This window comes from Calidris pugnax, unplaced genomic scaffold, assembly GCF_001431845.1.
Source record: "Calidris pugnax isolate Ruff unplaced genomic scaffold, ASM143184v1 scaffold28, whole genome shotgun sequence".
NCBI classification, from domain to species: Eukaryota; Metazoa; Chordata; class Aves; order Charadriiformes; family Scolopacidae; genus Calidris; species Calidris pugnax.
The window spans coordinates 6,947,043-6,970,339 of record NW_015090842.1 but is presented as its reverse complement, the minus strand read 5'-3'; the positions used below and the strand labels follow the sequence as shown (position 1 = coordinate 6,970,339).

The window sequence follows — 23,297 nt, the reverse complement described above, 5'->3', positions numbered from 1 at the left end:
TCACCATGGCTCAGGTACTAATTCACCATACAATTAATTTTACTAACGTAAGATGGTGATTATAATCCTTGAATAAGAGATTTACTATCACAGTTATAGGATACAGCTATTCCTTTTTAACAGATAAGGAACACAAAATAATACTGCATCACAAAATTTGCGGGAATCTGTCCCAGGACAAGCCAGGGACATATCTAGGTTAGATGTTGGGATTCCATGGCTTTGAGTTCTTATTCAGTCATGCTGGGACTTTTTTTTTACTCCTTCCAATTCAAATTAGGAATTTTGTAAGTGTCTGTTAGAAAGCTTTCCCAGAAGCAGCAGAAGCTTCCTTTGTGTATCAGTTCTCTCTGCCTTCCCACCCAGACTTGCAATTTGATTATCAGTTCTGGGTGGCTCTAAGCCCAGAATCTTGAATAAGTTCCTCATGTTCCAGTTGCTCGCGCACGTTATACAGAGGAATAGATTGAAGCAGACAGTACTTATTTTCATGGTGACCCAGAAGAGCTATTGTTACAAGAACACCTTTAATCTCCTGTTTCTGTTTTTGAATTGAATTCAAGTGGGGAGAGATGAAAGAAAGCGTCTCACAAATCTGCTACTACAGCTGGTACTTTTTAGTTTATCATATGCTTGCTCTAATTCTCTTTGATTCTTCTTAAAATTACTGCTTCTATTTCTTAATTTGACAACCAGGAATTCGTTGCTATTTTTTGACTATGAAAAAACCCTCCCCTCCCTCTTATAGCTACAATTCCTCAGGGAAAAAAAACCCCAAACTTACTGCATTATGATATCAATGTATGAATTTAACTTCTCCCTTGGTAGGTTTTCTTATGCAGCATACAAATGAGCAGCTAAATGATACTTCATTACTTACAGTTCAGGAAAAGACTTACAAAATAAACTGAAGAGTGAAAGAAGGATGAGGGTGATGCTGATATGAAGGGCATCGGTTGCGCTGCAGTCCATTTTGGATTTCTTGCAGGAACACACTTGTAATTTCAGTTCTGTGTTGTTAGTCAGAGGTGGTTTTCCAGAATCTGTCACTGAGATTGGGATGTTGTAATTGGCCTTTTTCAGGTTTTGAAGCAGGATCACCTGGGCATGAGTATCTGCAAAGGATAAGGTGAGAATCAGCCAAATAGTGGTTGTTTGGAAGGGAAGAGGAATCTGCAAACAGTATCAGGTGTGCCACAGTTACTCATGGAAATTGAGAAGAAAATGAGAACATTAAGGAAAAGATTAAAGAATTGAACTGGCGGTAAGAAGGGTCAGTAGAGAAATTCTTTCATGAGTTGAGAGCTAACTGCAAACTTATGCCAAACCCCACCAAAAGAAAGACTTTTAAGAGCCCCTTTTTCTTAAGTACATTATTTGGTCTCAAATTATTGGCACAATTTCCCTGTGGAAACTAGTATATTAATGAAATGCTGAGGCACATCATCCCCAAAGAAACAAAATAGGTAAGAATATAACTGTTTGCCAATGAAAATAGTTCATCTTGCAAGGAAGTACAGGCAAACCTGTTTGGTTGAGAAATCAGCAAATTGAAGTAATGACCCCTATGATCCACAGATCTGCTCCACCTGAGCAGCAGTGGGTCACAACAGGTGTTGGTACCCTGGTGAGCATCTTAACTTTTTAAGGGGGTTTAATAGAGTGCTGGTTTCATGTTTGGAGTATGGCAAAGAAAATGACTCCTCCACTTTGTCTGTAACAACCTGCAGGCAGGTACAGACATCACGTCCATCTTTATTTTTTTCTAAGAATATGAAATGAACTGCTTAAAGATTTGGTTGTGACAGAGGTAATAATACATGCTAGAAAACAAACAGAAATAATCTATATTAAAAGAAACGTAGTACTTTGTGCCCACAATTTGCCATATGAACCTTCTGCATAGCATGTACTTTGATCTTACCAGTAGTGTACAGTCCCAGTGCATTTGGGTATTTTATTTGTGAAGAGTTCAAATAGCTAAAATCAGGAAGTTTTTCAAGTACATTGCTAAAGCCCATGCAGAAGCTTCATGCTGTCCTATCCAAAGCCTTGTGCATCTCATGCAAACAAATTCCATGCCATGAAATATGGTAATATTTACAAAACTGTAAGTCATTAGTAGCCTTCCTTTAATGCAAAACTAGAGAGAAAGGTTTGGTCAACATAATGAGAAGAAGAAAAAGGTTCAGATTTCGGAGAAAGTGCAGACAGACTATGACTATGTCCCACCAGGCAGCTGGTCCAAGCACAGAGAACACAGAGAACAGAGAAGCAGCAACAATGGATCCATCCTGTGGGACTTCCACGCACAAGTGCTCCTGAGTTCACATAATGGGCAGCCTCAGGGTGAGCAGACTGGGATGGAGAGAGAGGTGGGAGGACTAAATGCATAAGAAAAAAAGTAATAGACTTACTGTTAATCTTGGTGATTCTCCATAATTTTTCTGGGCCAGATTGCTTATTCAGTTCAAATTTGAATGGATCTGTGTTGGGATGAAGGTCTTTGTCTGATGCTCCTAGTATCACTACCCTGAGATCTTTTGCATCTTCACAAACTTTTGCCAGTGTTGGATAAAGGGATGGGACATTGTCATTGACATCCTCCAAAGTGATGTGTAAAGTTCCTGTACCTGTCGCAGGAGGGTTACCTATATGAAAAAATGAAAAATATTTAGTAAATCATACTTCCATAAATGCTTTTATTTTTACCTGCGTGCTTGCTAAAGGAAATATTTTTTTATAGTTCTTACCTCTGTTACATGAGAATGTTTGTTACATGTTACATGAAAATTACTGCTTTAAAAACCTGATGAGTCACTATTGTAAACTCATTGCTCTATTTTTTGATCCTCTACATTATTTCTAAGGAAACCTCTGGGAGAGGAATATTTTTGAAGTTAAAGTGAGATTAGGACATGAATAGATATCGGGAAAAGAATCTGTTCATAAGCACACACTGAGAGAAACATAGAAGGAAACATCCCCGAGATAGACAGCACGGTATTGAAAGAATCAAGAACAAGACAAATAAGAGGGAAAATGACAGCAGAGAGGAATCAGTTTGTGCGGTGGGTGCCCATAAACAGAACAGGACCAGCTCATTCCCCAGCAGCTCTTGGGGCTACATTTACTTGTATCAGGAGAAGTGAAACCTGTCAACGTGCAATTCTGGAAAATGAGATCTTTGATTTACCCAGAGCCACCCTCTGTTAGCAGTGGAGTTTCAAGCTTTCTCAAATTATTTGCCATCCTGCCTCAGCCCTGACCTGAAAGAACCAGCTCTGGAGGTGAGGATGCTGTTTATTCTCCACGGCACTGCTACAAGCCTTTGTGCCAGGGCTGTGACTGACAAACCAGCCGTGGCACTGGAAGTGTCTGTAACAGAGGTGTCTGCCCACTGGGAGCCAGACTGGGACTAGCACCTCATTTCAGAGAGGTCAGAGAGGAGCTGACAAGTGGTAATAACTTTCAGCCACTACAGACGAGTGCCATGGTTGAGCCAGTAACCTACTGCTTCCAGCCTAAAGCTCGGTATCTCATTACAGATCCCTTTGCCATCCCATTTAACCCGATCTCAGAGGTTTCTAACTGCACATTACTCCCTTCGTTGTGTACCGTAGTTAATAATTTCTCATTTGCAATGCTGCACTTCTGGGTTGTTTGTGTTACTCGTTTTTCTGGTTTAGTACACAAGATCTATGATCTCTGCACTTCCCTCAGCTATAAACCCTTAGCAGGTAGAAAGAATTCAAGAGGTTGCACTTAACCTGTAAAGCACTAGTGCAATGTGTCATGGCAGTTTTAAGTTTAGCGCTGAAAGAGGTACACTTTAGCATAATCACCCTGCCTATAGCAGTCCAATAAACTATGGAATTATTGCTGCACTGTGAGTGCATTCTAAGGGAGAAGTAAATACCCTGTGGTCTGGATCTGATAAACTTCTAACTGTAGCAGAATGCAATTAGTCCCTTCAGTAACAAATGTTACTAATGGTGACACTTCATCCGTTTCATGCACACATAAATGCATAACAAAGGCAGAATTTTCATAGTTCTTTAGATTTCCCCCCCTCCTCATCTTGCACTTTGTCATCAGAAGGGCTAGGGTTGAGTTCTTTTTAATGAAAAAGAAATTATTTTTCACTTTTTATTGGACTAATTGAATTTGCAGAAAGCCTCCAATCATTTTTTGTTCTTGATATATTATTAAGTAAAGTCATACGGCAGAATGGATGAAAAGGCATTCGAGTATTTGAAATATGATCATAAAAGCCAGCCTTTCATGCACTTAATTAAACTGCTGTCTTTAATTTTGAATGCATTATTTCCACACTGGACTGATAATGTCTTATGCAGTGCCTTTCTTATCTTTCTCTGAAGTCAGTAATATTAAAATCTGCCTTTTGAAATTAAGAAGCCAACAGCATTATGAATGTACTGTTATTTTGTCAGGCGCAGATATGGCTGCATTTTCTGTGCCATGCTAATGTTTCGCTATCTTTGTATGGCTTATGGGCCAGGCCACTATTACGCACAAATAGAGGGAAAGGAAATTGCTTCTGTCCATTCCAATGACTTATTCTCTGGTTGGTTTATTTGTAATGATTTAAACAAAATCTTTTAGTGGTGTATGAAGACCTCAAAAGAAAAATAATCAAATGTCAAGGTCATAAACTGAAGCTTGTTAACATGCCTATCATAAAAAATACAACAAAAAAGGAATCAAGGAAAAATGGTCACAACATATCTAGTGGGAATATATGACTTGTATAAATTTGACAGTGTTATGCCTTTGAAATAATCCAAAAATCCCATGATCTCCAGACAGCTTTGGTTTTGAAATGAAAGATTTCCGTAGCATATTTTAATTCTGAAATAAAACTTCTCTTAATTTTTATTGTAAAACCTTGCAGCTGAAAGCAGAATTAATGTGTAAACCAAGACATAAAGGGCTCTGTCCAACAGCCCTTGGGAGCAGCTTTTCAAAAGGGCTCAGCTCCCATTTTTATCACTGAACTGAATTGGCCATTTCTCCTGAGGCTGAACACTTTAAACCTTTAGGTGCCTTTAGAGACATTTGGGATAATTTCAAATTCCTGCTAAGGCTCCCACAAGTGGCGTAGCTGTGAATACACTGTGAGAAACATAGGAATGAAACAGCATTACTCACGTGTGTAAAAGCTACTAAAAAAACCCCAAAAGGATCACTAATTTCATACTGAGAGAAAGTGAAAGCTTGGCATTGAATGCTGATTTTGATAACCTAGGGCAAAACTGAGAACTTTAACAAGTGACCTTCAATGAGACCAAAATGTAAGAAAGATTTTTCTAGTTAGTCTGTGGGACTGGAACTTTGATCAGCAAAGCTAAAAAGTACAGATTCATCTTAGAGCATCCTGCAATGGGAAGTGTATGATACACTTATCTCAATCAGACCAGGATGGGTAATGTCTTCATATCCTGGCATTAGCCTGCATACAAGGCTTCTAATAGTGGTCTTCAGTTAGGCAATAGCCACTGGTGTTGTAAGATGCAACAAGTGCAAAATAGACTGACAAAAGTAGCTCTATTTTATGAGTTACAGAATGTCATAGAATATGATGGGGTCCATTGCCTGGGAACTAGAACCTGTAATGCAACAGACTGTTACCAAAAGATGTAAATGTTAAATTGGATTTTAGTGCTATCAGCATAAATGACCTTAGTGCTACCTTTATTTAAAAAAAATAGTTTCAAAAGAACTATTATAGAAACAAGATACCTTGTATACTGGAATTTTAATGAAAGCCATGCAGAATCATATTAGAATTATTAGCGTAAAGTCAAATTATAAACTGTCTGTTAAAACACATGGCCAAAAATTTGAAAACTGGCATTCAGTTTTGGTCCAAAAGGTTCCCATAGGGACAGTGATGTCATTTAGAGATCTAACTACTCAAATGAGACTGCCAATCAGGTAGTTAGTTTCTTAAAAGGTACCAATTACGCACAATGATGGCCATGGAGTAGGATGACATTTCTCTTAAGTATCAAGAGTTGCATAAAATGGCGTGTCTAACAAGCAATCATATGGTTGAATGGCTGATGATGCATTTCATCTGAGCATAGCATTTTTATCGACATGAAGAGCCATTTCATGTTCTACTTTCTAGTTTTTCTACAGAAATGTGATGCTGTTGTGTACAGATTTCTAATATGGCTGAGTTCTGTGAAATTAAAGACAGTATCTGGACTGCTTAAAAACTGAATTAAGACATTCCTAATCAGCGTACATTCATACAGCCTCAAATCATTAATATGAAAGTTGGTTTTAGATGTTTTAATTCCAAGTGTGACTTCCATGGAGTGTTTTGAGCTAATCTATTTTTTTGACTTACTGCTAAAGGAAGCCTTGGGGAACACAACACTGGCTACAAGGGTATCAGCGCCGTGTCACCCTGCTATTTTCACATTCAGCAGTGGTTTTCTCCACTAACTAAGCTCTATCAACAACAGCAACAGTGGAAGAAAAAATTAGGCACTTCACAGTTGGAATCACAACAGTTACCATGTTTAGACACTATATTCTCTTCTAAGAGTACAGCTGAGCATGAGGGTAGTTAAAAGCAGCCATCCATCTACACTAAATTGCCAGTGTGTACTTACAGAAGCTGGTCAGAAACATTGTTCTAAGCTGGTAGAACATTTTCAAGATGGAAGAGTTGTTTAAATGCATTTCAAAGAGAAAAAAGGTAATGAAGATTTAATCCTTTTCTTCCAGATTTCCCTTTCCAATTTGCAGAATATCTCAAGATTAGCCTAAATGACCCTAATTACATTTTCCAAGCATTCAAAAACAGAACTTTCAGAACTTAGAAACTGAACAGATTTGGACATTTGAGAATATGGTGAGTTTAGATTGTCCTTGAAAATGAAGATGCATATTCCTTAAAGCAGTGGAAAGGTTCTTAAGAACATATCCAAGTAAAATGATTGCTTAAAACATCAAATCACATTCTTTGGTTAACACACCAGCCAAAATCGAAGAATTAAACTGATATTGTCCATCCTACCTTGAGCTTTCTGAGTTCTGAAATTTTTAAATCTCTCTTTGGAATAACAGGTGTATTTGTTGTACTTTTTTGCTTTTAGAATTAGGTATTTAAAATATTTATATTTCAAGATTTAAAGGATATTATAAACTAAAAAAATTGGATATAATATTTGTTCAGGTAAATAAAATTTCATTTAATTTGTGACAACCAAGAGGAAAATCCTCAAGAAATATTTTCCCTTCTAGTTTGGTTCCTTGACTTGATCTAAAATAGAACAAGTTGCACAAGGGAGAACAAGGATTATCAAACACAAAAAAGTACATTTCCACATGCTATGTGAAAATGGGCTTTGAATACATCAGATGAGAGTCAGTTTACCTGTAAATAATGTAATGTATTTAATGGTATGGCTAAGGAACAAAACACTGATAATCAACTAGCAAGAAAAATGCCAGACACAAACCAAGAAGTGTTAAGACTGGGAGACAATAAGACTGTATGTTTTCACTTATATTTAGAAAGTTCACCTCTGGTATCAAAAGCTAAACATAGGAAATCTTCCCTATTTAGAACTCTAACGGTTTGTATCTTGGTCATTACAGCAAAGGAATATTTATGTAAATGCCTTTACATAACAAAATCTAATTAGAAACAAATATGAAAAAAAGGAATTCAATTTCAACTATTGTACTTTAAAAAAAAAAAAAAAATTAAAGACCATCAGCGACCTTGGATTCTGGCAATATTTATCAAATTTCCAAAGAAGAAAAATGAACCATTCTAGAGAAACCAGCTGCCACACAGATCTTAGCCACAGCACTGCAGGAAGCCAGAACAGTTTTTGGGAGGAATGGAGCACGAACTGTCCCTTTTCACATGCTCATTATGAATGGTAAAAAGACTTCTGTACTCATTTCGTCTTATTAAATTAAGTTCCAGCACCATCAAATTAATACATATTATCTATGCCCTTCTATGCCATGATGCAGAAATTACAAGGCCATTTAATTCCTAGAGCAAGCAATCGGGTATCCATTGCCATATAGATTTCCTCTCAAGTTGACAGAGTGGAAATTCATTTATTCTAAATTTTACTAGAATATTTATGGTTTACCATTTAGCAGCAGTTTTTAATCCACTTGCACTATCACTTACATAACCCAGAAAGCTCAATTACAACTTTTTTTTCCCCCCTTCTACTTTTTTGCTGGCTAACGAAGTTACACAGATACAAAATGAGTGAGCAATTATAGTAAGAACAATTTTTCTTCATAATCAAGCAGGAAAAAAACAGCCTTCGAGAATGTGGGTTTGCTAATTTCTGGCAAAATTACCTTTCCTCTGAACCATCATGAATGAAGATTATCTCTTAAAACTTCTACAAACTACATTTGAATCACAGTCATATTGAGGTCAATTTGGAATTACAACGATGCCAACAATTTCCTTCATTTTACTCCCCTGTAACTGACTGTATAGCGTAGGACTGCCTAGGATCGCTCCTTGGATATGGATTTTTCACCAATTTCTCTATTGTCAGCTTCAAATTTGCCTGAAGGAGAATACCACAAGAAAGGAGGAGAATAAAGAATGAAAAGGGCACTGTAGAAGTTCCCAAATTGTTCGGAGGGAGCTGTGCAACCAGAGGGTGCAGTGTGAGGTTAGGCTAAAAGTAACATCTCTTTAAATTACTATACTTCACAAATAAGTACTGTGAGAAATAACACTTCATGCTTTCTAATGATACGGCTATGAAAACTAAACAAAATTTGTGTCTCCTTCCTCATGTTGGGTTTCCCCCCCATATGCTGTTTTTCTAATCAGCAAATGTGTTCATACAGGGTGATTTGGCAGCAGGTGCCCTCACTCCAGGCAGAAATTCCATTCAGGGAGGCACATTTCATTACATTTTGTGTTCAAGCTGAACTCTGTTAATGGTTCAACCGAAGTAAATGGAACGAATAGAGTGGGAAGATCCCAAGATTTGGGTGTGCTGCTGAGAATCTGACATATTTGAAAACTAGTCTCATAAATGCCACGTGCTGACATTTTGTATAAAGGAGATCCCAGATTTCCCAGGAGTTGGAATTTAGCTATATATTTCTGCATGTATTGGCATATAGATATTTTTCAATATTTATAAAATAAATAGTCTTTTAAAGTTTCAATCCTTCATTCAGTCTAATATATGCAGATCATATTTTTGAGTAATTACATTTCAAAAGAGCACAGCTCTTTCAGCATATCAAATTGCTACTGACATATGCCATCCGTCTTAAATACTGTTTTCAGCATTCTAATTTCTTTTTCTAATCATGAGTCCATGATGACAAATTAAAACAATATTTTGTGTGCAATTCATATTTTACTGAAAGTTAAAATGGCAAGAAAAGGATGAGTATTCAATTTATTTTCTCTTCTCAATTAATACAGCAATTAAGATAAGGGGTATAAAACTGGCTTAATTGGGTTGCCATGGCAACTAATTGCCTGATTTCTTAAAAAATAGCATGTTTTAGGTGGAATCAATCTGTGGTAATTTAATTATGTACATCATGAAGCAAGACGACAGGTTAGATACATGTAAGGAAAAGTTCTAATTGCAAATTGTTACACATCTCTCTGTTACTCCAGGTTTTTCTCGATGCTGTCTGTCACTGTTCACTACACATAATACAGAATGATAATTTTTCTTTTTAATGATTAGCGCTACTGAGACTTGCACAATAAATGAGCTTTGGAATTGCTTGGGTGTACTTCAGCTGGTCCTGGGAAACAAGGAAAAAAGTGAAAACTAGACCCTCACTCACTTCTTCCTCATTTTACTTTGTATGTGCAAAAGGGCAATTGAAATAGTGCCACTCAGCTGGCTCATGAATATGTGTGTAATCGGGCACAGGCAGAGAAGCCATATCCAAGTTGGCTTTTTTAAACTGGCCTTAACTCAAAGCAAACACAGAAATCACACCAATCTAGAATCACACCTTTTTATAGTCCTCCCTGTCTCTTAACCTGTACCATGCTCAAATATGATACTCCATTAAATAGAGGGTACTGCTCCTGAAGGTTCTTCCCTGCAGCTCAGCCCCTCCGTGGACACCCTGCCTGTGGCTGCAGGTGGCTGCCACGTAAATGCTTATCATGGCAAGGACTGGGGAGGGTGATGTCATGTAGGGGGCAAATCACTTTCAGAAAAGAAAACAGTTGTTTTCGCTCACGCAGTATTGCTGTAAAAACCAGCTTACTGTGATTTAGGGCATTTCAAGCTACATCAGTTAAAATTCTGAACCCTTAACTCCATCTCTGATTATCCTTAACATCCGGAAGAGATGCCACCTTTTAATGACATTTATCCTCCTCTATGTTTAATGTAGTAGAAGTACTTATATTCCCAGTTTTTGTCTCAGTAGTTCCCTGGCGATGAGAGTAGCAGGGGAGGAAGGTGGCACATTCACACTAGATGAGGGTACCTGTCTCATTGGGAGAAGGTTGCTCCCTGGCTTTGTGTGGGTGGTACTCCAGCAGGGTGGCATGACAAAAGTGAAGCTGATATCTGGCATTTAACCAAATCAGCAAGACTGGGTATTAGTGTCTCATCACTTGTCACCACAGCTGACATACTTGGACAGCATGGGTGGCTTTTCCATGTATCAGGTAAAAAAAAGGTAACCAAAGTTTTTCTTCTAAAGAGAGAAAATTTACACAATGGGAACATTAACTGGGGTGTCTTGCTCCTCCGCAGTAGCATGAGTGATTATTGCATAACTAAGGTAAATCTGGATACATTTTTTTATTTATTCCTCTTACAGGAAAGGGAAAAACCAATTTTAGCTTTTATAGATTTCATATATTTGGCAGATATTTTTTGGCATCACCTCCAAAATTTTCATGTTTTTCCCCTCCCTTTTTCTAAATTGTGACTCAAAGTCTCAGAATACAGGACAAAAAAGACGATTCCTGGAGAGTTTTCAGCATAATTGACTTTACGAGAAAAACATAAAGGTATTCTGCTTAAAAATAGGCATCCCAAATACTCCAGTGTATAATAGAATCTATAGGATGACACTAGACATGGTCAACACAGCAAATCTGCTGGAAGGTCTGTTCCAAGCACATTTCTCAAACTATTTCTCGTCTTATTTAAGATACGTGGATTTTAGAGACATACTCCCGATAATTGCCCTGTATGCTTGTGATTCTGCATTGTTTTTAGTGATTAGAGTGCTAAATTCAGGAAATAAAATGATCACCATTATTGGCACTTTTGTTAATTGAATGAAACCTCTGATGTTTTGCAAGTTTGCATAAACCTGACTTTGTCCCATTAAGCGCTCATTCTCAGATTAAACACGGTTCATGACAGTTTAATGTGTTAACTCTGCTTCATGATATTTCCTACCAGTGTTTAATTTCTTCTTTAATAGACCAGAGACTCTATGTCCACACAAGTCTTTAATAAAAAGAGTTTTCAAATTCTAAAGACACTACCTTGACCTTTACTGAAATCAAAAGTACAGAGAAAATTAGGATATTCATTCCAAAAAGTCCTTTTTAAAGTGAAAATTCCCCCAATAAAAGGTCAAACTTTATTATCTATAAAATTAATACTGTGTCCATCAAATTTGCTCTTATCCATTGTTTCAATTATTTTTGGGAAGGTACAGGAACTGTTTAGTTCAGAAATAACATAATTCATACTTAACTACCTTTCTATGCAGTTAATTTGATAACGCTGAAAAATAATATCATGAAGTTCAAAAAGAACATTATATACAACTAAATTATTTCCTGCAGTGGAATGACTCTGCTTTCTGGGGTCCATTCATGATTACTGTCCTACTGGTAAAGAATAGTTTTGTGATTCACTAAGAAAAGATAAAGATGTGATGGATTTCTATAAAGAACTACCAAGCATGAAGCTCCTGGTTTCATTTCTGACAGAAATCTTCAACATTTTACAAATAAGAAAAATTCCCTGGCACTTGTCCCCTGCACTGAAGCACAATAATAAGGCGGCAGTGTCTGCTGGATCCAGTGACAGATTCTCTATTGATGTCAGTGAAAGGGTATGAAAAAACTACCCCTGTGAGTTTGGGTTTTGGCTGTCTCCACTCTGTGCCCAAGACAGCACAGGAATGTAAGGTCATTTTAAAAAGAAGTGATCATGGAATGTGATGGGACAACAGTATCTTTTCTGTAATTATAGAAACTCTATATGCTATGAATTCTAATAGGAATTAATATGTTTATTGACTCTTCTAGTGCATGTCTAGGGTCCTTTAGCAAGGTATAAGGTCCAAGGTTTTATTTGATTTTAGAAACTTGACGTATTATAGATGTTGTTAAAAATCAGTGCACAACTCACAGACACCCTTTGACAGTAATCACCGCGTTTGCAATTGCTTATACTGACAATTAGCAACGTTATGCTGCTGAAGCTCCTGTCAGTGCTGCCAGGAGCTGAACCTGAGGGAGGTGGATCAGGTGTGGGCACGGGGACACACAGACCTCTCTCTGCACCAGCCTCTGGGAAGCCTCGTGGGCACCGGTGGGTGCTGGGCTGGGCTGGGGTGCTCTGTGTGAGCCCAGCACTGCGCTGGTACCAGCTCACACTGTGCTCTGCAGTGAGTGTTCCCTGAGCTCTCTGGTGCTCCCCAGTTAAGAAAAGGGAAATGTGTGGCAGCTCAGACCTCCTCGGTGGGTGTGTCAACACATCTCAGGTTTGACTTAGGAAAAAAATAAGAAGTTTCATTGAATGCTTTTGAAAAAAGTATCTCTGATTAACTACAGGGTGTTTTTTTTTTCCTCTCCCTCTTCACCCCAAGTCTGTTAGCCTGAGCAAATGACTTGGTCTATCGGAAATGCCTCTGAATTTTCAATTTACTACCCTATCTCATTTGGCACGATTTAATCCTTCCTTTGGCTGCCCTCTCACATAAACGTCCTAACCATATTCACTGGAATTACATAGGCTGCACTTACTAACCTGAAGAAAGAGTCACAGTTTGTGGACAATGCTGTTTTAAAGAGAATGCATATAGTTATATTTAATTTGATTTTTTTCCTTTTTAAGTTAACATAACCTTCTTTTAAAGTCCTGAAATAATTCTGCATTCATTTCATATTTTTCTACCACCATTTGTCTTATCATCTAAGGTAATATCCCTTTTCAAGATGGACATTAGCTGTGATGGCTAGAAAAAATGAAGTGGGTTTCACAGCCCAGCTAGTCAGCATTATCAGTGGCCCAGAAATAAGCTGGGGAAATAAGCCTGCCCCAAGGGACCACTGCTCGCCCAGCCAGTGGTGGCCAGAGGCAAGTATCTGTGTAGGACTGAGGTTGAGGTTGGAGCTCTCAACGCCCACAAATTCCACTCTTACATATTTATACAGACCAACAGATAATTTTTCCAGTTACCAACCTGCCTTTAAGTGTAATGTGTTTCCCAAGCTGTTTGGTAATTAATCCAGGAGTGACGCAGACCACAAGGTTAATATCAGCTATTTAAGTTCTGCTGTTTATTGGCACTTCCACATGTGGCTGAGCTACATAGAGTGAAGTAGTAAAATACTCCTGAATGATCATTATTAACACCTTAGCATGACAGTACTAAATGCACACATGTGGTTTCTAATTACTTCATTCAAAGAAGTCAATAGTGTTGGAGTAGATTAGCTCCTGCGCTAACGGTACTGCAGAATTACAAATAAACACAGTAACAGCAGCTCGAATGAGATGCTGACTCAGTACCTCAACTGAACAGGACTCCTTTTCTCTAACCCACATTAAACATCTTCTCTCACTCTGCTGTTCAGTGCACAGACACCGTCCCTTCTCTCATTTTTCCAGAATGGAAAAAACTCTGAGAATCGAGGTTCTTGGCTTAAAATCAATAAGCAACGTGTGTAACTGCCCCAAGGGCAACATAAAGGCATACCCAAAAATCCACTTTCAGACTTTCATTCAGACTGGTTTTCACAGTTGGAAATATTCAGCTTCTTGTTCCATCTATTATCTTTGAGGATATTTGACTCCACCTTTAAAACATATGCAACTTTGTCCTTTTGATAATCTCCCAATAATATTATCCTGAATTTTTACTTTCAGTGTGTGATGACATCTCCCCATGTACCAGATTTTAAGATGCATTTAAAAACTCTTTATCCAATAGCAAGTAAAAGACAGAAATAAGTTTAGTGCTACATTTTTCCATGGAAATTTCCTAAGAAAAATATGTGTATGAATATACAAGTAAATTACCATCTCAGCAGAATTTTTTTTTCTTTTATACTTAAGGCGATATTTTCTTTTTCCTGTCAGGCCCTGCAAATGTTCCCTGAGTCATGTGGTTACAAAAATGTAGAATTACTCTCCTAAAAAGAACATTTTACAATTCAACACCAGGGCTAAACCAGCTGCAGCTGTGAAAAGCGTTAGCATATTAGCTGTTATGTTACAGACAAATCTTTTATTTATTTTGAGCCTTTAGCTCTGGAGATTTGGAATGTTCAGGATTTTCTCTTTCTTTCTCTGCTCCAAAGTCACTTGCTGAATTTTCACTAGATAGTTTAATTTTGATTATATTTGACAGAAGGAACTTTAATCCACACAATACGTAAAAAATGTTGCATTTTAACAAGGCTTTTACTTATGTTTTTATTGTCACCATCACTGTATTCAATAGAATAGAATGCAGCATATCTGAGTTGTTATTGGTATTTAGGTGCCCTAGGCTTACTAAATCCTCCAATATTATGAGGAAATTAACTCTGATAAAGATGATTTATGACTTTCCAAGAATGTTCATAGACTATTTGCATCTAGCATTAGAATCTCAGTGTAGGAATAAATGTGTGAGATGTAGCCTTAAATCAAAGCTGTTCTAAGTTTGAAGTTTTAAGTTAATTCCTCTATTTCCTGTTTTTCACAATGATCTCTGATACCTTTTGGTGCCCACCAAGCAAAGTGCTGAAGCAGAACGGAAAAAGTGCTTTCTGAATGGAAAATTTCAAGCAGGGTAGAAACTCCTATATTTTAATGAATATGATCTGTAATAGTTACTCACCACTGTCTATTGCCAGAAAGAGAGCCGTGTATATGTTATTCTGAACATAAGGAGATTCCCGATCCAGGATGGCAGTGGTGCCAATGGTACCGTTGGTGGGGTTAATTTCTAGCCAGCCCGCTGGATCCTTGTAAACAGAATACCTGATAAAAATACAGAAGTTGTTAATAAATTATGCATCTTGACATAATATAGACATTATAGACATCTAGACATTATACATCTAGACAATACATTACTACAAAGAATATGCCTTTGCACTCACTGGCTTTCATGAGGTGGATCTCATAATCCCTAAAAAATACAATTTAAACCACGTGCCTTGTGTTTGAGATAGTTCATATTGTAGGGCTTATTTGACAGATGGAGATACAGAGCGAGGTTTGAGTCAATGTCTTTGGATACATATGTCCCAAAACTTAGCACAGAAATCAATATTTAAAACATTATATAGGGCCTACTGCTGTGTTATACAGCCAGAGTACCTGAACGCTTTCACTGAACCTCTGTGTCAACACTCATGGACCATTACAGACCTCATGGATCCTCTCCAGTCCTCCTTTTCCAGACATAAAATTCCGTCTGGAGTAGGAGTTATATTTTTAATTTATTTTTTTAGGTGGTTTTCATTTTGGAAATATAGTAAATTGTGGAGTATGGGAGCAAAAAGAGGGTAAAAATATGGATTCATTAGGTCTAATGGGAGCTGGTCATATGCAGACCCAGTTTGCATACATTTGCTCTGCAGTCTGGGATCTGTAGTTTCCTGCTTCTGAGGACTTCACGTAGATGCTCAGAATCTTGGAACAATTCAATGACATACATGTTGTCTAAATAAGGACCTGAAACTGCTGTCTGTCAGGATCCCACAATACAAAATACATTGTTGTGCTTTCTTTGCTTTAATCAGCACAAATATTTAGACCCTGATACTGGAAATATTTAGATATTGTGGTGTTTATGCACTAAGAAGTGACCTACTTGACTGATATAATAAACATAAGGATGTTCATGATTATGGCCTAATTCTATTCTCAGTTAAATATATTAAGTAACATAACAACACAGAGCTGAATTAACTGGTACCAATTCCCTCTCCAATGAAATGTGTTAATATTTTAAACTAAAGCTCCAATCATATAATCAATACTCAGTATAATAACCTGTTTATCTTTTTTGTAGTGAATTGTTATAGGCCATAAACAGCCCTACAATCTTCTATAGACATTTTAATTGACATGAAATCTCTTATTGTTTAATGAGTATGTGCCTAGTCAGTGCCTCATAGTGACATTCATCTGAAAGGTGTCCTATGTGATAACGCTGCCAAAAATAATTTATCAGTGCAACTATTTCCCGAGGGAATAAACAAAAAATAACAGATTGTGAGGGGGTTAAAAAAAATAAGTAAAATGAAATGAAATGGCAGTTGCTAGAAGAGGAAAGAATAAATTGCAGGCCAACAAAGAAAGACGTCATCTCATTGAATGCTTATTTCAGAGGCTTGGCTTTGGTCTCTTGTGCCCTCAGGAAAGTGGAAAAATAAGTTAGGATTAGTTGCTAGGTCCCTCTAGCAGGCTGTTAAGGGATGCCCATTATCCCAGCTAACAGTAAGGGGACAACGTGCAGCTGTTCTGCCCAGCTGCTTCTGACCCCCCACTCCTCATTTCCGACCTTTCGGTCCCATATAACTCGTACTTTTCCACTGTCTGGTTATTTTGATCAGGTGGAGTTTCAGAACTTTGGATTTCTGCTGGGATCTCAGAAGGACCAAGCAGAGCCGCAGCTCTGAGCTGTCAGATGTCCGGGATGGCCATTAGCATCATTCATTATTCATGCAGCAAATTTTACTGCATTTGAGCAGCAGGTCTGATCATTGGCCAAAGGTAAAAGAAAAACAAAAGCAAATGTCTTAGTGCACGGCTCCAGCTTAAATCCTGTCATTAAGACAGCACTGTCAAAGACTGTTGAATGAACTGAAGAATGGATCTCTTCCATCCCTCATCACAGGAACTTCCCCTTCAACATTTGAAATATTGCCATGGGAAGGTGTCATTAAGCAAAGATTTTTTTATTTCCCTCCTACCCCCCATGCAAATTAGGAAAGATTAGAACAGATTTGACTTATAATAGCCTTTGAATAATAAATGTTGGGCACGGACATCATACTATTCAGCAGGAAGGAAACTTAATTGTTAAAAAGGGAAAAGTTCTGGACAAATGGGTTTCCTCATGCATAAATGAGGCAGTGCCCATGCAGGTACTCAAGCCTGAGAAGTACAGGACAGAAACATATGACATCGTTTCCCAGCCACAGATCAGGTATCCATTATAACTGGTTTAGCTGGAGGCAGAGCAAGACTTGAATTTATGCCTTAGAAAGCACAGGGCTCCAGAATCCCTATGAATTTGTCAAGTGGCCCATGGGCCCATTAAAATACACTGTTCTATGGATTGACGTTATACTTCAAAGATCATTAAAGAACTTTTATTTCAAAAGAATGATATCCAAAGAAAAAATACTGAGTTTTGAATTTGAAAAAAAGAATTGCTTTTAGCAGAAAGTCTTCTCTTAATTCATCAGAGAAATATCTCTCATCAAAAATATCACCAGTTGCCTCAAATTTTCTTTGGTGTACCTGCAGGGGAAGTGATATTCTCCTACAGAAGGTGGAGATGGCTAATTTCAGAGGTGCTAACAGACAGCACTGTCCACACAACTGCAGCTCTTTACCACAACTTTGCTTCAGGCTTGAAAAATGCAAGCTCCTTGGGGCTGCTGAGCCAGATTGACTTTTCCTTGGTACAGAAGAGCACACTGGTGTTCAGGCAGCCAGTTTCCGGATCAAAACTTAAATATATACAGCCATGAAAAATCATACATTTTTATGACCTATTGTTATGTTAAAATAAATTAAAGGACAAATTTGGAAACCAGAACCTTTTGGACTTTATGAGAAAAAGAGACAAATATAGAAAACACTTGCTCCTGCAAAAGTCCCTCAGAGTTTCACCGCTGGCTTCCCCAGGAGCAGAAATTACCGGGAAAGAATCAAAGGCAAATGGTACTGCACAGTGAGCCATTCCATCAACCCAACATGTCCTTCCACTTAATAACCATTTAAACATTAATCAATACCTGAGCTTTATCTCCCGTAGAAATGAGTTACTAGAATAGTAACAATGCAGAATCATTATTTCATTTCACTTCTTTGTTTCCTATTTTATTGTTGTTTTTATAACTTCCCAACAAAGGTATGCACAAAAATATGAAACAAGGGCGGCCTAAACAATTCCTACTCTATTGTAAAACTGCAAATTCTCAATTAACCCTGAAACAATTTAAGAAGATTCAACACTTCTAAAGTAATGAGAATTTAAAATGGATTGTATTATCTTCCCTGATTGCTCTACAAAGCACTGTTGGCTGTGCAAATAAAAAACTGAATTGTATAACCTGTGATTTGGCACAGGATATTGTAAAACTAGTACTTTGTCTTTCCCACCATATTTTTTACTTATTGTAAGAGTGTATCACAGCACAGTTAAGATGATTGTTCTTTGTTCTTTTTTTTTTGAGGGCTCTGCCAGCAAAAGATTTAGAATAGACTCATTAAGAAAAGCACTATAAAAATAGAAGTATAGAATACGAAGTTGCACATCCTACTTTTGACTTTAGTGGTATCTGCTGATTGCAAGGCAGTTCTGAAAATCGGACCATTTTTTTAGGTGGTCAAACATGAACTTATGTGCCTGCATGTACCTACTGTGTTTTAAAAATCATAAGTACATTGATACATCTGTATGGATGTATACACAGCCATGTTCTCTGGTGTACCAATTACTGCCTTATTTTGGACTTATTCTACATTGCAGTAGTGAAATTTAGTGATGCTTTGTGGAGTTTCTTTATTTCATTGTTGGTTTTTTTTTAAATTTTAAACCATGTACACAGCTTACAGAGGCTTCTATGACAACAAGGCATGGGCAAGCGGGTGTAACCTATTTTGATTGTGACCTCCTTGCACTATGTTCATGTCCTTGCAGTTGATAAGCCAGGTCTTGGCAAAGGAAGCAGAAAAAATAATTCCCTTAGACTGGAAATTGCTGCAAAATTTACGTATACACCATAAATGTAGACCTACAAACAGATGCAGAGAGAGGCTACAGATGCAGAACAAGAAGCCACAAATCAAAACATGCACTTGGTGCAGAACTAAAATAAAGTGGCAAATATATGGAAATAATTTAAAATTTATAAATGGCATCTTCCCCTTCCTGTAACACAGGAAAATAATTCAGAAAACACCTCCTGGGGTTGCTAGCAGATGTGCACGGTGCCGGTGGCTGGCAGCTTGATTAGCACAGAAGATGGTTACACAGAACAGTGGTGATAATACGGACAGAGAAAGCTAATCAGAGCCGCAACCTTGCACTAGCCACAGAAAAAATTTCACAGCCAACAACGCGATAGCCCAGGGTGTCACAGGAGAGCAGCCAGGCATCTAGGCACAGAGTCAGATGCTGCTCTTGGCAAGGACCTCCAGAGCTGAGTAGTTGCCAGATTTTTCCCACATGGAGTCAAGGGGTCTTGGCTCTTCCGCTTTAACAGAAAGAGAAGGAAGGCAACATGAAGCGGGGCCAAATCTGTGCTGAATGACACATCTGCCCCAGTTTGATGTGCGTCGCTGACAGGAGTTAAGGTGGGCAATTCAGATAGGCTTGGCAGGGTGATGGTTCTAGCCTTGCCCGTCTGGACACTGCTCAAGTCCTGCTGTATGACCAGAAAGACACAACAGCAAACAAGTGCTACAGTGGCATTGTCCCCATCAATTATCTGTCTGATTCTGCAGTGAGGCTGTGCTATGATAGTGCGTAACAGGGTGAGAGGCTGCAGGCAGCAAGGTGACGCTGGTGGAGTAGTCAGCAAGGCTGGGCTGGCTGAATTAGGACTTGGAGGTTTGGACTTCAAGTCCTGGCTCTGTCACAATGGAATTAGGGAAGCCCTTTAATTCACGCTATGTCCCCAGCTCAGCTTTAAAATGGTGAGGATGTATTTCTGCCTTGAAAAGCTCTTAAAAGGATAAAATCTGTAAATCATTGCAAAAGGACTGAGAACAAATAGCAATGAGTGACATCAAAAGTACCAAGACAGACACAACTGAGAAGAATAATTTGAGTAGCTTTCTAAAGATCATAGAATCATAGAATGGTTTGGGTTGGAAGGGACCTCAAAGATCATCGAGTTCCAACCCCCCTGCCATGGGCAGGGACACCTCCCACCAGACCAGGTGGATAGGAAGGATATTTGCAGGAAGATATTTACTGGCATTTTCAAATTGTATAGTTGCTCATCTCCTTTACTGTCTTTAAACTATGTGTGTGCATACTTACTGGTCTTGGGTGAAACTGAAAGTGTCAAAATATTGATAGTAACCATTTTCATGCTGTTTCAATCTGACTGGCAGGAGTCAGTATCAGAAATACAAAAAGCCTTATTCAGATATTAGATTTCAAAATCATATTTACTTCTTTTATGGATCCTGGTCCCACTGACATGAGTCAAAAAAAATCAGTTGACTAGACCAAATATTTCACCTGAAAAGTGATACACATTTGTACTTTCTATGAAAAGCATTCACATACCTGTATTTCTGCATTTGTACTTTCTATGAAAAGCATTCACATTATCCATCTTTCCAGATGCAGGAAGATATTTACTGGCATTTTCAAATTGTATAGTTGCTCATCTCCTTTACTGTCTTTAAACTATGTGTGTGCATACTTACTGGTCTTGGGTGAAACTGAAAGTGTCAAAATATTGATAGTAACCATTTTCATGCTGTTTCAATCTGACTGGCAGGAGTCAGTATCAGAAATACAAAAAGCCTTATTCAGATATTAGATTTCAAAATCATATTTACTTCTTTTATGGATCCTGGTCCCACTGACATGAGTCAAAAAAAATCAGTTGACTAGACCAAATATTTCACCTGAAAAGTGATACACATTTGTACTTTCTATGAAAAGCATTCACATTATCCATCTTTCCAAACCCATAGCAGTTCACCTACAATTAGGTAACACACTGAAGTTACTACATCTGTCTTGCACCTCCCAGGACTACACCATACAATGGCAGACTCTGAAATTTTTCTGTGAGCTCTTCAGGAACTAATTGAGTAAAATGATCAGAGGGGAAGGTATCTTGTCTGTGCCCAAGAGCTCAGCATGAGAACTCCCTTTTGCCTCTGAATGAAAAAATCTCCAAATACAGACATTATGTAACCTTTAAATCAAGCCAATATGAATTTCACCTCATTATATCAAGTCCACCTGAGAAATCAAGAGTGACTGCCTCTGGAAAAGGATTCACAGGTATTTGGGAGGGACCAGTTTAGCAATTACAGCATAAATATACACACCTGTGTAAGCAACAGCGGTTCTAAGAGAAAGACAAAAACACTTCCCAAAATAAAAGTGTTAACATTAAAAATCTGGATTAAAACTGCATTATGCTTCATGTGCTTTATGTACGGATGACATAATGTACAGCTTCAGAGATCAACCTGCCTCCCATCGTGCTCCATCTTTTCCACTGTGCTATCGTTACCTTTTGCTCGCACTAATTATGGCAGCATATGGCACTAGAAAGAGTAGGAAGGAAACCTTACTGCAACGCAGCAATTCTCCAGCTGAAACATACTCCAGACTCATTAATGATGACACACTGCAATTTTTCTGCTCTCTGCCTATATGATAACAAAGGTATTCCTGCTCCCATACTGGGAGAGCAACTTACATTTCATACATGTATATTCACAGCCTTGCACAGCAGGGTCTGTAATCGCTAACCCATGCTGAATGAAAACAGTAATTGTAATTCTCTATCACACATTACATCTAATGCTTAGTAACTATATTAATATTTGATTTTGTAAAGATTTTTTTATGCAACTTCCAGACCTGTCTTTTTATTTTAAAACATTTGTGTCAGTAAAGCCATTGGAAGAATGTCTTTGGAGTAGTTGTGGGCTTTCACTTTTTTCAGATATTGTAAAACAATGTTAATGAATAAAATGTATACATTTCAAGGTGAACGTGAATATACATGTTTGCTTTCCATTTTATACCCAGACATAAAGCTATGGCCTAAAATCGCCCCTAAACACTACGTTGGACTGGTCAGTAACAGATGATCCACAGTCCTTGTGTTCAGTGTGATAACAACAGAAAGGGGGTGTTATTAGGGACAACTGAATTCACCACGTTAACAAAAAATGCTGGCAACGAAACAGAGAGCTTGCCAGTAAGACTTGTATTTACCTTATCACATTAGCATTAAGAATACTACCAGTAAACAGTTCTGTAGAAAATCAGTTATTCAAGAGAGCCTTTCATACCTCCTTTCAATACTACCTCCTCAGGTGCTTTCCCGTCTCGATACCCAAACACATCTTTCTTTCTATATGACCCTTGAAGAGCTCTGCCATTTCTACTGATCAGGAGGTGAACTCAGAGGCTGGCAGGTTGCTGTTTCACAGTTCAAATAACACTGCCTGAAATAACAAAAGCATCTCAACAGGTGAATGGCTGTGTGTTAGGAGAGAGGGGCAAAAACTGATGGGTGCTGTTTTTCATACGTACACAAACTACATCGCTGCTGGCGTGCGGATACGCAGCGCTGCCCTGGCACCTGCTAAATCCCCAGTTCCACCTTGCTTTAAACACACCGGTCTGTACCTCAGCACCTGGGCCTCACGCTTCCCAAGGGAATACACCAGGTAATTTCACTCTATTTATAGACATATTGGCTGCTCAACGTGCTGTTTGCAATAGGTCTATGGTTTGTACACAGGAGATTTGGCTACTAGGCAATTCCGGTGTGCGTGTGACATCGGAGGATCCAGAATAACAGTTTGGTGGTTTGGGGGAACTGGGAACATTAAGCATTTGTAACGGAGCTAATGAAGATCCCTGTTGAATAATGGCAATAGGTTTGTCATCCAATGCACAGGACACTCGTTAGATGATACAACACCACATGCAGCCCTACCAAGTCAAGGCAACCGAACCGGTTCTTTAATTGTAGCATTTTTCTTCTCACCCCTGTACTATGAATCAACAGAAAATAAATACCCCACGTTAAGCTCCGTGCTGTCAGTAACAACCTGTCAGCAGTACTGGCTCGTGTA

General features: G+C 38.2%; 1 protein-coding gene across 1 annotated transcript in view; it reads right to left on the bottom strand.

Moving 5' to 3' along the window:
• Positions 1-876: 876 nt before the first annotated feature.
• The window catches only part of CDH13 (cadherin 13), a 465,789-nt gene continuing 443,368 nt past the window's right edge, over positions 877-23,297 (bottom strand). Inside the window, exons 11-13 of the mRNA XM_014942408.1 lie at positions 15,103-15,245; positions 2,418-2,651; positions 877-1,115 (exon numbers count right to left, since the gene is read on the bottom strand). Of these exons, the coding sequence (XP_014797894.1) occupies positions 877-1,115; positions 2,418-2,651; positions 15,103-15,245 (616 nt within the window). The remainder of the gene's footprint in view (positions 1,116-2,417; positions 2,652-15,102; positions 15,246-23,297) is intronic.